General features: G+C 46.1%; 1 protein-coding gene across 6 annotated transcripts in view; it reads right to left on the reverse strand.

The window, feature by feature from the left end:
• LOC129812697 (rho guanine nucleotide exchange factor TIAM2-like) overlaps window positions 1-15,751 on the reverse strand; it is a 159,390-nt gene that overhangs the window by 20,275 nt on the left and 123,364 nt on the right. For 5 of the 6 annotated variants that reach the window (XM_055864495.1, XM_055864496.1, XM_055864500.1 and 2 more), the window contains 2 exons: window positions 12,451-12,545; window positions 973-1,158 (listed from right to left, as the gene is read on the reverse strand). In XM_055864495.1, coding sequence (XP_055720470.1) covers window positions 973-1,158; window positions 12,451-12,545 — 281 coding nt within the window. Of the gene's footprint in view, window positions 1-972; window positions 1,159-3,266; window positions 3,670-12,450; window positions 12,546-15,751 lie in introns of those variants that run through there. The other variant, XM_055864503.1, reaches the window with a different exon arrangement.

Here is a 15,751-nt window from a genome sequence, read left to right on the forward strand (position 1 = left end):
GAGCACACAAAAAAACGATACATACCTTGGCCTAAACATCAGTGCCACAGGTAACGTCCACAAAGCTGTGAACGATCTGAGAGACAAGGCAAGAAGGGCCTTCTATACCATCAAAAGGAACATAAAATTCGACATACCAATTAGGATCTGGCTAAAAATACTTGAATCAGTTATAGAACCCATTGCCATTCATGGTTGTGAGGTCTGGGGTCTGCTCACCAACCAAGAATTCACAAAATGGGACAAATACCAAATTGAGACTATGCATGCAGAATCCTGCAAAAATATCCTCTGTGTACGTAAAACATCAAATAATGCATGCAGAGCAGAATGGGCAACCAGTGAAGAACAAACACCATTGTAAATACAACCCATATTTATGTTTATTTCTTTTCTCTTTTGTACTTTAACCATTTGCATGTCGTTACAACACAGTATATATACATAATATGACATTTGTAATGTCTTTATTCTTCAGGAACTTCGGTGAGTGTAATGTTTACTGTTATTTTTATTGTTTATTTCACGTTTGTATATTATCTACTTCACTTGCTTTGGCAATTTTAACATATGTTTCCCATGCCAATAAAGCCCCTTGAATTGAATTGAGAACGAGGGGGTAGAGAGAGAGAGAGAAAGAGAGGGTTGTAGGACAATCAGCCGACTGACACAAATGAAGACAGACGAGGTGGAGTTCATGAGAGGAGGTCCTTAATGTGCTCTGAGTAAAGGGGTGAGATGGAAACTTGAGCTGTACAGGGCCTCTGAATGATGAGCCTGTGTACTGTAGAGCATAATGAAACGGTAGGTAGGGCTTCTTTGTTACTCCCCATGACACCACAGAAATAGATCATGTCTTATTACTCTTCAGTGGCTTTGCTTTCCTATGCCCGTTCTCTTCATCCTGGCTCAACTAAATAGACTGAATTGGGAAATTGGCCATTATCTTCAAGAACTATAAAAAATAATGACCTTGACGTAGGACTTCTCTGTGTCCACCAGCTCCTGGATGACCTTGCTGAGCCTCTCGGTGGCGCTCATGTGTCGGGGGCAGGTTCTGAGCAGGGTGGGCTCAGCCCCTGGGTTCGGGGGGTCTTTGTGGCCCTCCATCAGACCCCCGGAGCCCTCTTGGAAGGTGTGGTACAGCGTCTCCACGCTCTGCAGGGGGCGATAGAGAGACAGAGCGGTTAGGGACCACAGGAAAACAGTAACATGTAGACACAAAGCTTATTAGGATCACAAGGACTTTCGTTAAAAATCAAAAAACAATATCCCCATCAATCAGCACAGTAATACGGTATCAGACAGTGCTGTCATCGGCTCCTACAGCTCTATGCTTCCAGTACTCACAGGCTGCTCTCCACTGCAGAGGAGCTGCCAACATGCCCTCCAAAACCTCTACTCAGAACTATCGCTGTGTGTGTGTGTGTGTGTGTGAGTCCAGTGAGTGTGCATAGAGACACTGCAGGGGAATGCGTTTTTGAGTGAGAGAGACGCTGATCGTTACACAAGCAATTGTCAGAAAATACCCTGCCTGTCACCATCAATATTGCACAGCAACAGCGCAGACACATCCACACACACACACACAATCCAAATCGATTAACAGCCCTCACAGTAAAACAACCCAGCAGAACCCAGATAGCGTGTAAAACCCAGTGTGGCATATACCATAGAGACAGGGGACAAATCAAGTCCTCTATTAAGCTAAGCCAGTAGTTCATCAGGTAATTAGAAACCGGGTGGTTCAAGCCGTGAATGCTGATTGGCTGAAAGTTGTGGTATATGAGAACGTATACCATGGGTAATGACAAAACATTTGCTTTCACTGTTCTAATTACATTAGTACTCGGTTTATAATAGCAATAAGGCTACTCGGGGGTTTGAGGTAGTTGGCCGATATACCACGGCTAAGGGCTGTATCCAGGCACTCCGCATTGTGTCATGCTAAAAGAACAGCTCTTAGCCGTGGTATAATGGTCATATAACACACACACACACACCCAGGGCCTTATTGCTTAATTATAGCATGGTTACTTAGGAGGGTGCCAAAGCAGCTTCCATACTAATCTGTAGAGAGGACAGAACTAGGCAGCACTGTGGGAGCAGCATGGCTATGGCAGGGGTCTTGGGGCTCAGGCCCCCACTGAGGGGAATGGGATTCAGGCTAGGCTTGGCTGGCCTCTAGACACGACCACCCAGCCAGCAGCTCTGGGGCTCCGCGTGTGCTAGGATAATTACAGAGACTAAGCTGACCCACTGTGTTAACACACTGAAGGCTGTATACTGTAGATACACAAAAGAACAGACGCAGGCATGCATCGGCATCCACACACACACAAGCTCAAGCACACACACTGAATGTAGTGAATATGTTTCACCCACACACTAACACAGACCAAATCTTCTCCATATTGCAGCTGAAAAGGCTATGAGACCAACTCGAGGAGGAAAAATGGCTGAAGGATATCTTGTTGACACATTAATCAGAAACCCTGCGGCAGCTTCAGAGGCAAACTAGCCTCACACAGACAGATAACGTTCGTTTCTGATGCCACACTCACAGGCGCACACAAAGAAGGATTCTCCCATTCTCGCAGCATGACTTTTCAGCAACTTAATAATACGGGCGACCTGTGAGAACGACTAGGGGGGGTATGACTCAGAAGTCTCCCTGTCTCACACAACAATCTGACCAAGTCTGAGCCGAACGCCTGACGGCTAACCCAAATATCCAATCAGTTAAGATCTGCGAACAGGCCGCTCGGGAGCCATGGAGAGGGGGAGCGGGGAACCCAGAGAATGGACAAGCACATCCGACAGCGCTAGTCTCAACTCTCCCTCCGTATTCTGGCTACGCTTGACAGCTCCTGCTACATCTGGGCTCCTCTCACAGTTTTAGCGCTTATACTATCGCCCACTTACGCAACATAGGGAACTGACTGTTTTCTTCTGATTAAACAACCATGAAGCCGGGGGGGATTCTAAGAAGAATTATCTAAATCCTATCCTTCCAATTAGCCCATCTGCTCTCCCTGTTGTAAAGCCAGACATCTCCCTCTCCCCATGAGGAACAGTTTTAACCTCTCTGTCACAACACCTACAGCCCTAAAACATGTTGAGCCCGAGGTTGATACCCATCGCCACACTTGAACAACTAGACAGTGAAAGGCTAAACCCCACTAATGATGTCCTTCCCTCTTTGGATGGTAATTTCTACTCCCATGGCAAGCCTCTCCATCTCAATCCCTCTCTGTCCTACTCACCATGAAGAGTAGTCTGTAGAGGAGCCTCCAAGCTGCTGTGGCCTGTCTCTGGGTCCTACAGGCCAGGTTACAGCCTTTCCTATGCAGCCTACCCGACCTGGACGCTGGCATCACGGCTGGACTGGACCTGACCAGTAAAATGGCAATTAGTTGTTCTTGACTGGACAGTACTTGATAGTCCTTATCAGATCCTCACGTTCAGTATTCCCACACTCCGCCTCTTGCTCATTAGTGACTGAACCCCCGTCTGTCACGTCTTCCTCCTCCTCCACCAGGCCAGGAGAAGCCTCACTCTACAGAACATCTCACTCTCCAGGGGCCATTTGATGGGAGCTAGCCATTGATCCTGAGTCTAGAGGTTCTGTGAGCGTAGGCATTTGACTAAAAACTGCTGCCCGCACCAATCTGCATATCTATCAATCAGACGGACGAATCGAGCGGACAGTGCGAACGGAGGGGAATTCCTCCCTCGCTCTCTTTTTCTGTCTCTCTCACCCCATCTCTGGTCCACGTGACCCTTGTCAGCTTCCAGAGGGTATAATGCAGAGGCCAAGCTGCCAGTGTCATGCTGCCACAGGCCTGAGGCCTGGCCTCTCAGTACATCAACACAATGAGGATTCTTCTGGTTCGCAAGCCTCACTGTTGCACTGTCACATGGTCAGGAACAGCGGTGTCTGTTCAACAGGCCAGAGGCATTCATCTACACTGACAACACAGGACACGCTGTAGGGAGAAGGAGTGGTCCTCGAATGAACAATTGTGGGTGCTTTCCAATAAAAACATGAGTCCAAGCCTATGTTAAAGAAGCTATGCTTCCTGGTAAACAACATCGTACTGAGGGGTGTCCTGCTGCTGGGTCTGCTGTTTGCAGACAAAGCCGAGTGACAACTAGCTGATTGTTCCAAATCCAATCCAGGACTGGAAGCTTAGGTCTGTGTGGGCAGACCATTCCAACAACAACACAATTAACTAGCCTAACTACGGTCTCAGTATAGAAACAACATATTAGATTCCACTACGTCCCCACCCCTTGTAGTGAACAGCATTCAGAACGCAGCAAAAATGTGTGTCTTAAAAAGGTGTGGATAACTTCACTAAACATTTAGCACTGGAAAGATTTGGCTGATATTTATTTGGGTATTGTTCATGTGAAATCCAAGGACGTGTTGACATGGGAGATGTCAGAAGGAGCGGTTTGTGAAGAGGAGCGGTTTGTTTAGAGGAGTCGTTTGTGGAGAGATTACCGGTCCTGCTTGACGTGCCAACAGTGAGATTATCCAGTCTGGTATTTTCCACCCACGGGCAAGGTGTCGTTCACACCCTCTTCTGCTCCCCCATACACCCAGTGGCAGCCAAACACATCCAAGAGTCTCCTAATCCAAGGTCAAAAGGCCACTTCAACCCGGCCTCCACTGACATCATATTCAAATAGTACTCAAATACAGTGAGGTTAGAAACAAACACAGCCATAAGACAAACAAGAGCTGTCAAACAGTTGAGTGAAGTCGGATACTGTCCATTCTCCCTTATCTCTGCCAGACATTAAAACAGAGTCATTAAAAGCAGTGTGCTCAGCCTACTTTAAGAGATGAATTGCTTTCAAATTAAAGAAAAGAATCCTCCCGGCGCCAAAAGACTTTCTCTTTAAGAAAATAAACAATCACAAATGGAAAGTCTAAAGTGTAAAGCCAGGGATAAAATATGGGGCGTCCCTCGGGCCGGCTCAGCCCATTGCTCAAAGGAGAGTGTCCTGTCACACCACAGTAGGGCTCTAACAGAGGCTGATTCATCCCTCAGGTTGGGCCTATTGTGCAACGTTGCCATCTGCTTTTTAAAGCTCAATAAGTAAAGAGAGTTTCTCATAAATCAAACAGGGAGGGAGGGCCCTAGTCTTCTATTCCCATTATACGCTTTCTTTTTCATTCTTAACAAATATTATCCCACCGGTTCTTCAGAGTGCGTGGAATACTTCAGAGTACGTCGGAGACTTCAGAGTGCGTGTTTCATGATAAGTCCCCATAGGGGTGTGAGACAAAAATCATTACCCCCCCCCCCCCAGATAACATCAATATCAAATGACAGCAGAGGAAAGGTAGCATAGCAGCTAACCACTTCCCTCAACATGAAACCAGGTCCAATCAATTGAAAGCAGTCGGGAGCAGTCAGTGATGGGTAAACCTTCACCTAGCCACATGACCTGGTGCCCAGATAGTGTTTCCTATCACCGAGCTACATCTTCTACCTACCGCTGGTCCAGAAACCTGCCACAGGGGATGTCTGATACCATCTGACTGAACATCTAGCAGGCTATGGAAAGGACAGACTCTGACATAAAGCAAAAGCATAAAAAAGAAAAGCCAAGTCAACCCTTCAGAGACAGGCTGGACAACCAGTGGACTGAGTAGAATAAATAATACTAGAGAGTAAGAAGAGTGACACAGTGACTCAGTTGTAGCAGCACATCCTCAAGACCTACTGCAGTATGACAGTGAATTGAGCATTTCTCCCATGGGGAGCTGCTACATGTACTGTATACAACATACTTAATTATAAACTGGTTGGTTCGAGCCCTGAATGCTGATTGGCTGACAGACGTGGTATATCAGACTGTATACCACAGGTATGACAAAACATTTATTTGTACTGCTCTAATTACGTTGGTAACCAGTTAATAATAGCAATACGGCACCTCGGGAGTTTGTGGATAAGAAAAGCCCGTAGCCATGGTATATTGGCCATATACCACACTCCCTCATACAATGAATACACCGCTCGCGTTGCAAAATAAATGTAGAAATCTATGTTATTCAATTATTGCACCCACACTGCTCCTGCGCGCCAACAAGCGTCTGCGTTGCCAAGGGTTAAAATAGAAGCCCTTTCTATTTCTGACGCAGATCGCGCTGCAAGTCCTGCCTCTCCCATCTCCTCATTGGTTATACCCACGTGGGTGATTGAAAGACGAACTGTGTAGCCGGTCGTCGTGGTAATACTATGAAGGTTTAGATGCCAATCACCATATAAGTTGAAAGATGAAAAAGCCTGGAAGGAGGAGAGATGACTAGAAACGAGTCGGTTGACCGTTTTATGTGTGGATTAATTGTCGGAGTAGAGGACCATGTGCATTTCAGGTAAAATAACAACTCAATGTTTATATCCCAGGACAAATTATCTAACAGCAAGCTAGCGAAATAGAACAAATTAGCTATCAAGTGCAAGCTAACTAGCTAAATTGCCATAAATATTTAATGCTTTTCGACCTGTCCCCAAATTAATGTAATTGGTTCAGAGTTTGTTTTGATATTTTAACTTGCATGTCGTGATCGCGTTTGGTAGGGGTACAAAATTAATTTATGCACGATGGCGTACGCACGCAGCCGGTTTGGGTTCCGTGTCAGGCCTTATTGCTTAAATTAATCATTAGTAGAGGCAGGTTGGACAAACAGGGAAGTGTCAGCACATTAAAACATTGACACCTACTAACACTATGTGACCTGTCCGAAACATACTAACTAAAATAAACCCTGGTCAAACAACTAGAAAGGACAGTGTTGGGTTACCAGGAGTCCAGTGCGTGGGTCGGGTACCATAGGTTTCTCACAGGCCACACATCCAGCCATGTCGTCCAGCAGCAGGTCCAGCTTGTCTTTAAACAGCTGTCTGAGGGTGAGCAGGGCCGAGCCCAGAAACAGATTCTTCTCCTCGGCCTCACAGCCACCTGACCAAAACCAGCACATGGCCAGCATGGAGCACAGGGCCTGGGCTGGGGACTGGTCCCTGATGAACAGCTGGATCAGGGTGGTGAGGTAGACGCAGGGCCTGGCCTCTTCCTCCTGCTCCTCCGCCACCGCCCCCCTCCTCTCAGCAATCAATCCTCCACCCGGCCCTGAGCCATGGTATAGGGCTGCCATTCCAATGCACACCAGCTCGCCTCTTCTTCTCCTCCTCCGGCGAGCCCTCTAAGCCTCTCTTGATAGGTCTATCCCTCCTCTCCCTCGGTCTCTCTGCATTGGGGCCGCTCCAGACGCTGGGGAAACTTCCCAGCAATAAGCCCAGATTATTAGGCTAATCACAGCCATATGGTGACTGATAGACTTAGTCATCATCGCCGCCACCCACTACACCCCCTCCAATAGGCAGGTCCTGGAGGAGGGACGGGGAACGTCGGAGTTTCCCAAGGAGGAGGTAAGTAGGTGGGAGAAGTTTAACGAGGCTGTAGGTCTTTCTTTCTAGAGTCCATTGGTCTTTGCTGGCTGTTGTGGTTCAAAAGCCGAAAAGAGGAGAGTAGTAATAACGCAGTAATTGGAAAGCATGTCTCACCTCTCACATTCACACAGTTTAAAACGCCTTTCAGACGTTCTTAGCCTAGAACCGAGAACAGAGCAACGTATTTCTTAACGGGTATAGCACCCAAAATCCATGCTGCCATTTACAGTACGCTGCCCAGTCAGTTCCTGTAAGGACCATTTGTGGATTAGGGCTGCCCCCATTTAGTCGACTGGTTGATTGTTCGATAGGATGTTGGTTGACTGAGATTTCTTTAGTCGAGCAGTAGAAAACAAATCATGGTGTACAAGACACTGGTCTGATTGGCGCCTGTCTGAGTGGACTGATCCATTGTGGAGGCCGTGGGGATGGCACAGTCCATCACTAAGACATGTGCTACTGAAATTGTATATGGTTATATAACGTAAGAACAATGGTGTAACAAAAATGGCTGTAATTATGTTGCAGCTTCAGCATCAAGCACAGCCCTACAAACACTGTTGATGTGTGGTGGTCGCTGCAGCAGGGAGGAGAGAGAGACAATGGGTGCTAGTCACACAGTCACTCACTGTCCTTTTTTAAACACAGCAAGTCTGAGCCAGGCGGCACAATCAAATCAATTGCGGTCGGACTCCCTCTAGTCATTTGTGTGTGTAAATGATTGAATCACACAGTGTGCTTAAAGCATCAGACAAGCTCAGTGAATAGAGCTAAATGTGATTAAAAAACATAGGATGTGTCTATATGGAAAAATGGGACAGCCCTACTTTGGATATTGGCGGAGAGCGAGGCTACAGTAACGGAAGGATGTGGTTACTGCTCTATGCACTGTCAAATCCCTCTTAGTTAAGGGTTGGAGGAAGTTAAGGAGCTTACTCTACTCAGCCAGTTGGGCAAATGGTATGTGTAGCACAACAGCTTCATGCCATTGCCAGCCATTTCATACAGTTGTACAGCTCCTGTGGGAGTTATGAGGTTTACTACACACCTTCACGGAGCTGTAAAACATTACACTGGTATTAATGACTACAACAGCCTGGTGTTACACCAAAAAACGGTAAATGTGGTTTAAAAATAGTTTTTGTTGTGTCATGGTGTAAACAGCGTCGCTGTAGCAGAAGTATCTAGGTGGTATTCTGTGTCAGCTCCCTTAGTCAGGTAGAGGTGTGCTGCTGCTGCTGCTGTGTGGGCTGGCCAGGGTGTCAGTCTGCCTCAGGCCAGACTACCCCTTCCCTGGCCTCTCAGATCACCCTCCCATCTGCCTACTGGGGGTGGGGTGGGGGGGGGGGGGGGGGGGGGGGGGGCATGGGACCTACAGTACCATACTACTGGGGGGGGGGACCAATAGTATTAGCAACAAGTCCCCAAACAACAACAACAACTTGGCAATATGGCTGTGGGGAATCTCATCTGGTGTCAGAGCACTAGGGTAAATACTGAGTTAACAGTGCTTTGGTAGCAGCTGCTCACCGTTTTAATATGAGAAAATTGGAAACCACTAGACCAATTAATCAAAGTCAGTCAGTGTTCCGCGGCAGGCGATTACATGCTGTGACAAGAGGCTTGAAATGAGTCTTTCCTTCCCATCCATCTCCATTCAGTCACAGGCTGGCTGGCAGGCTGCGGTGGGCACTTATTCTGCCTGAAACCCAGGTGATTTTCTACCCATTGACTAGATTGTTTTGTTTCCGCTCCGGGGCACAAACTGACTCTGGTAGTGAGGCGAAATTCCAACCGTTCTTGACAGCTATCAGATTTGCCACAACAAAATCTCATAGTGCTCGCTTTTACTGCATGTACCTATATCTCTCAGTATCTCGTTCACACACGCATACGATTGTACAAAACACTCCTCCCCACACACACACACACACGCACGCACACGCACGCACACACGCCTGCCCGCACAGCCTCCAGTACCTCTCCGCTGGTACAAATACAAACACTGTGTCCGGTGCAGCAGCAGCAGCAGTCAGAGGTACTGCAGTGCAGATCCCAGTGCAGCGGGACTCATTCTTGTCACTGGGCAAACAGAGCGAGAGCTGAGGAGCCTGTCTTCTCTAATCCACCTCTTCACTGACCTCAGACCTGCTATTACAGAGACTTAACAGAGCCCACTGGGACATACCATGCCTATATGGTTTAGTGTATAGTATCACTGTAATGTATAATGGAACAGTGTATAGGGGCATCACAGAGGGAACACATTGACAACCTGCTGTCTACAAGTGCTAGACACAGGGGCACAGGCAAATGGCCAGCCTACATATTCACTATTTCCAGCCAGTGTTTACAGTCTCGAGAGGGAGATTTTAAGGAGCATCAAACAGCATACAGATCGTTCTCTCTCCTCTGAGCTGCAATGTTGCGTTTCAGTCCACTGAAGTGAGGATCATTAAAACCTGGCCCTCCAGATGACTGGTCTCATTAATCCAGCCCAATAATAAAGCTTGGCATAGATACTTTTCCCATCTCTAAATCAGTCGGTTTTATTACCATAATGCAGAAAGATTTCCAACATGACGCATAAATACACTTTAATGACTTAAATAAGTTATTTACATAGAAGAAAAACTGACAATAACAAAAACTCCCTGGAACAAAAATAAACATCAATTGAATCATCACTGGACAGCAGCCATTTGCATACTTACAGTAGGAAAAGTGGAGCTGTGATGAAAGCTGAGGTGCACTAGCCGTCACCTAGCCTTTCCCTGCTACAGAGATAACCTAGAGTTCCCCTCCTTGACCAAGTCACTATGTAGTCCCAGAACCGAACATGATCACACAACAAACTCTTTCAAATCAAAAAGGTAGGCTTGATTATAAAACGCTTGCCAAACAATTATTTACCAAGATAGGAAGGAACAACAATCTCCAGACTAATCTACTGTTCTAATTCTAATACCTACAGAGAGAGAGCAGCCCTCACGTCTATTCAGGGGTCGAGCCATGGAGCTAGCAGAGGGCCAGGCTTTGAGCTTCAGTACCATGCCTCTGCTGCTTCTATTGAGGGCTTGGACCCAGCATGGCCAACCCTGACTCTGTCATTAAAACTTCCTGCTATTCTGGGTGTCTATCTAGGGTGTTGGGGCCTCAGACAATGACAGAGTGAAGGTTAGTAGCGGGCAGAGGGAGTGTTGACAGTATGGGCGTTAGACTGAGACAAAGGGCCTCTCTCTCGGAGTGTGACAGTAATAAGCTGTCTGTAGACTGAGGCCAGCGTAATTATATAGAGATCTATAAGGGTGGTGCCAAGACGTCTTCAGCCCGCTGCCACAGCTGTCCCTGATGAGGGGTGCCAAGCACACATTTTATATATGCACAGCTCACACACTAATTTGCACACATATATACTATTAGGTACACCCATTGAGTACCGGGTCAGACTACCCTTTTGCCTCCGGAACAGCCTGAATTCTTCAGGGCGTGGATTCTACAAGGTGTGGCGTTCAAATGTTGCTCAATTGGTAGCAAAGGACCTAACATGTGCCAGGGAAACATTCCCTAAACCATTACACCCCCGCCACCAGCCTGTACCGTTGACACCAGACAGGATGGGTCCATGGACTCATGATGCTGACATCAAATCCTGACTCTGCCATCAGCATGACGCAACAGAAACCGGGATTGGTCGGATCAGGCAAGATTTTTTCCACTCCTCAATTGTCCAGTGTTGGTGATCGCATGCCCACCCGAACAGGCTCTTCTTGTTTTTAGCTGATAGGAGTGGAACCCAGTGTGGTCGTCTGCTGTGTAGGGGGGGGGTAGGGGGGGGTAGGGTCCCAAAGACCCTCCCCATTATTGATTAAGGGGACCTTAAGATTCATATGCTTGTCTCACTATTGTACTGTTGCCATGTGTCTGAACTCTGCCACCATACGTTGCACAAGCTATCTGTATTAGTCTTTGCGGTTAAGCCCTAGCTGCTGCAAGAGTGTGCTAGGTGTGTGTCTGGTTTTGACATTTTGGTCTTGTGTGACAGTGGACAATGCTAATGAATTCAGAGAAGCTACTGTCCTAGGTTACTTTATAAAGGTAACATCAGCTTATTGATACACACATACATTGACGTAGGTGATCACACCACCAGGCAGTGATCACATGTATATAATGAGCTGTGCCTTTAGGTTGGTTGCAGAACTTACTCTGAGACATACGCATTGTGTTTCTATTGTTAACCTCCGTCTGCAATTGCATTAATAAATGTTTGATTGATTTACTTAAAGATATTGTCTGATTGCTGATTTCACCAACAAGCCAATGATTGACAAGGAACCTACCCCAACAGCTGCAATAACCCATCCGTGACAAGGACCGGCGAGTTGTGCGCTCCGAGATGCCGTTCTGCACACCACTGTGGTACTGTGCCGTTACTTGCCTGTTTGTGGCCCACCTGTTAGCTTGCAGGATTCTTGCCATTCTCTTTCGACCTCTCCCATCAACGAGCTGTTTTCACCCACAGGACTGCCGTTGACTGGATGTCTTTTGGGTTTGTCGCACCCTAGACACTGCCAGGACGCCGGATGTTTCTGAGATACTGGAACCGGCGCACCTGGCACCGATGATCATACCACACTCAAAGTCGCTTAGGTCACTCGTTTTGCCCATTCTAACGTTCAATCGAACAGTAACTGAATGCCTCGATGCCTGTCTGCCTGCCACGTGACTCACTGTCTGTAGGAGTGAACCATATTCATGAACGGGGAGGTGTACCTAATAAAGTGTGTAAATTAGTAACTGTGTTTCAAAATTGCTTAGGGCCTGTAGTGTGTTGGTTCATGGTCTCAAAGCTCTTGATTATTCTGTCTCCCCCACTCTGTCTCTAGAGCTCTCCGACTTCCTCTCAGTATGTTTATGCCGACTCATTGAACCCAGTGTGGGCAGTGGCAGCGATGCAGCGTTCATTCAATCTTACCTTGCTGTGTTGTACGGCCCTGTGGCTGTGGCGGGAGTGCTGTAGACTATTCTCCAGCCCAGAGCCTAGGGACTCACCAGGCACCAAGGACACATCTGAGGAGAGAGAGACACAGCAATGTTCAGCGTTTTTTTTTAGTTAACCATCTTGGCCAATTCATACAAGCACTGCTAAGTGCTGTTGTAGTCGAGGCTAGTCCTGTCACACACCAGTTCCTCTGAGAGGGAGTGATGTTTACAGTTCAGCATCTACTGACCACAGAACAGAAACACTTCTCTAGTAACGGTATACCACGCCATCAGTTGTCCACGGGTTAGAATGCAGCATTCTAACAACTGTCACAAACATCACAGAGAAGAGGTCTTCCACTAGTCACACAAGGGAACAAATCCTACAGTTCCCTGTCTGTTGGACGTGGTCTTAGGAGAAAACTATTGATAATATACTCCTGTTGTATCTTTCCTGAAAATCCCATTTTGGGAAAGGGCTCAGCCACACGCTGCCCCTGGTTCAAAAGGCACCTGACTGGATGAACTGGGTCCAGATGGGATTACAGTTACTGGGTCTGGTAGGAACATCTACCCTCCCTCCCTGTTTCTAACAAACTCACAGGCTTGTGGGAAATCAACTCAGCACATGAGCACAATCAACGGGCTTGACCTTTTGATTGTATTCCGGGAGATAAAGATTTGGTTAACACTTTACTTGACACCCAGCATCAAAACACGTTATGACACAGTCATAACCAGGTCATAATATGTCATAACAGCTGACATAACATGGTCATAACACTGTCATGAACATATATTTAGACCTGTCATGAACATATATTTAGACCTGTCATGAACATATATTTAGACCTGTCATGAACATATATTTAGACCTGTCATGAACATATATTTAGACCTTTAGACCTATATGTACGGCTGGTTATGACACCTACACAAGAGTGTCAAAACCCACCACACATGGCAACAAAAACACATTACACCATAGCCTATTTGTCAACACTATGTTTATGTTATATAACAGTTTCTGAAATGGACCATATTAAATGTATATTATTGTAATTGTGCACACATTGATGTCAGACATGCACTAAGTAAAGTGACACAGGACGGTCATAATGCTTTATGACAGTGTCATAAAGTGTATTTCCTATAAGTTATTTAAAATATGATGAAACAAACATGACTAAATAATTCTTTACAACAACAACGGACTTAAGAAGCAACCTAAAACGAGAGGAAACTTCTTGGCAGGGAAAAAACATTTGAACAAACGTTGGTTTTAACCCTCTTATATAGGTGTCATAACCAACCATGCAGTGTACGTCACAACAGGTGTAAATATATGGCTCATGACAGTGTTACAACCATGTTATTTCAGGTTATAACAAGTTATGACTGTCATAACCCTGCCATGCATATCTCAAGTCAATATAACATTTCCAACACACACCAGGGGTGCTGCCTTCTACTATAGAGAGTGGTATAGCGTGATGTTGTCACACTACAGGATGGTTCAGAGTTTACCTCTCATCACCCTCATTAGCCTGACTGGGATAGCACCCCCTCTAGAGGTAGAGGAGGAAACTGCACTCATGTTGCTGGCCTCTATCTCATCTGAGTGAGTGAGTGAGCGAGTGCGAGGGGGAGGGTGTGTGTGTGGCACTGTGTAAGATGGTTTTATCTTCAACTAAATGATAAGCCAGTGGCTACACAGTTTTCAGTAAGTTTTGCGATTGTGATTCGGTGGTTACCGGAACGGAAAAGGTTGGGAACTGCTTCTCTAGTACAAACTGTGAGAACTCAACACCCCAAATACTCGAAAGAGAAACCTTCGCAGTTCTCATACTCAGAATAAATGAAGCATAATTACATGAAAACCCTATCTGTATAAATAGCATGGTGAGAAATTCCCTCATATTTAACTTGCTGCATGGAAATTCATCCTAATTTCACCATCGAGCAAAACTACACAGTGTTCAAAACATTAGGAACTCTTCCCATTTCATAGACTGACCAGGTGAATCCAGGGGAAAGCTACGATCCCTTATTGATGTCACTTGTTAAATCCACTTCAATCAGTGTAGATGAAGGGGGAAGACAGGTTAAATAAGGATGTTTTAGCCTTGAGACAATTGAGAAATGGATTGTGTATGCGTGTCATTCAGAGGGTGAATGGGCACACAAAACATTTCAGTGCCTCTGAACAGGGTATGGTATTAGGTGCCAGATGAACCGGTTTGAGTGTGTCAAGAACTGCAACGCCACTGGGTTTTTCATGCTCAACAGTTTCCCGTGTGTATCAAGAATGGTCCACCACCCAAAGGACATCCAACCAACTTGACACAACTGTGGGAAGAATTGGAGTCAACATGGGCCAGCATCCCTGTGGAACGCTTGACACCGTGTAGAGTCCATGCCCCGACGAATTGAGGCTGTTCTGAGGACGGGTGTTCCAGTCAGTGTAGAAAGACTATAGACTGAAGTATCACCAGCAAAAGAAATTACACAAACTTTATTTCCAGTCTATAACAAACACTTCTTTAAAGACGTGATACATATAGATATGTGGCGAAAAACATGACCATTTACTATGATACCCTTACCTTCGAAAGTATCGCCAACCAGAGAAGTGAAATTTAAATTTTGTGCAATTTAAAAAAGACCGAAGCCTGCTCATCCAACTGTGACTGTTCCAGCTGGAGGTAGGCTTTACTCCAGAACACTGCCTCACCGTGTCGGTCCCGGAAACTACGCCTTCAATACAGAGACCTTCAGTAATACTCCACCTTATCACAACACCGCCTCTCTCCCCTGAACATGCATGTTCTAAACCTTCTACACCTTCTAGCCGCTCACGTCGGTCCGCTTGACTCTGAAGGGCCAATAGGGCTGATGGGTTTTGAGGAAGTATTTGACTCTCAAAGCAGGAAGTCTGTGGTTCATTCACAGGGTGTAAGTGACAAAAAGATAATCTAAGTTCTCATCTCTACAGAGATAAGCAGACGTAGGGAGGACTATGTGTGTGTGTGTGTGTGTGTGTGTGTGTGTGTGTGTGTGTGTGTGTGTGTGTGTGTGTGTGTGTGTGTGTGTGTGTGTGTGTGTGTGTGAGAGAGAGAGAGAAATGTCGACCAAATCCTTAGTTAAATGATTGATGATTTGTTTCTTTTTAATATAATGTTTAAAATGTGTTTGTTTTAGTTGATTGTGTTTTGCGTATATTTATGTTTGTCTGTGCAATATGTGTCCTGCTGTATTTGACCCGTTTTATATTGTATTCGTTTTTTTGTTCT

This window comes from Salvelinus fontinalis, chromosome 16, assembly GCF_029448725.1.
Source record: "Salvelinus fontinalis isolate EN_2023a chromosome 16, ASM2944872v1, whole genome shotgun sequence".
NCBI classification, from domain to species: Eukaryota; Metazoa; Chordata; class Actinopteri; order Salmoniformes; family Salmonidae; genus Salvelinus; species Salvelinus fontinalis.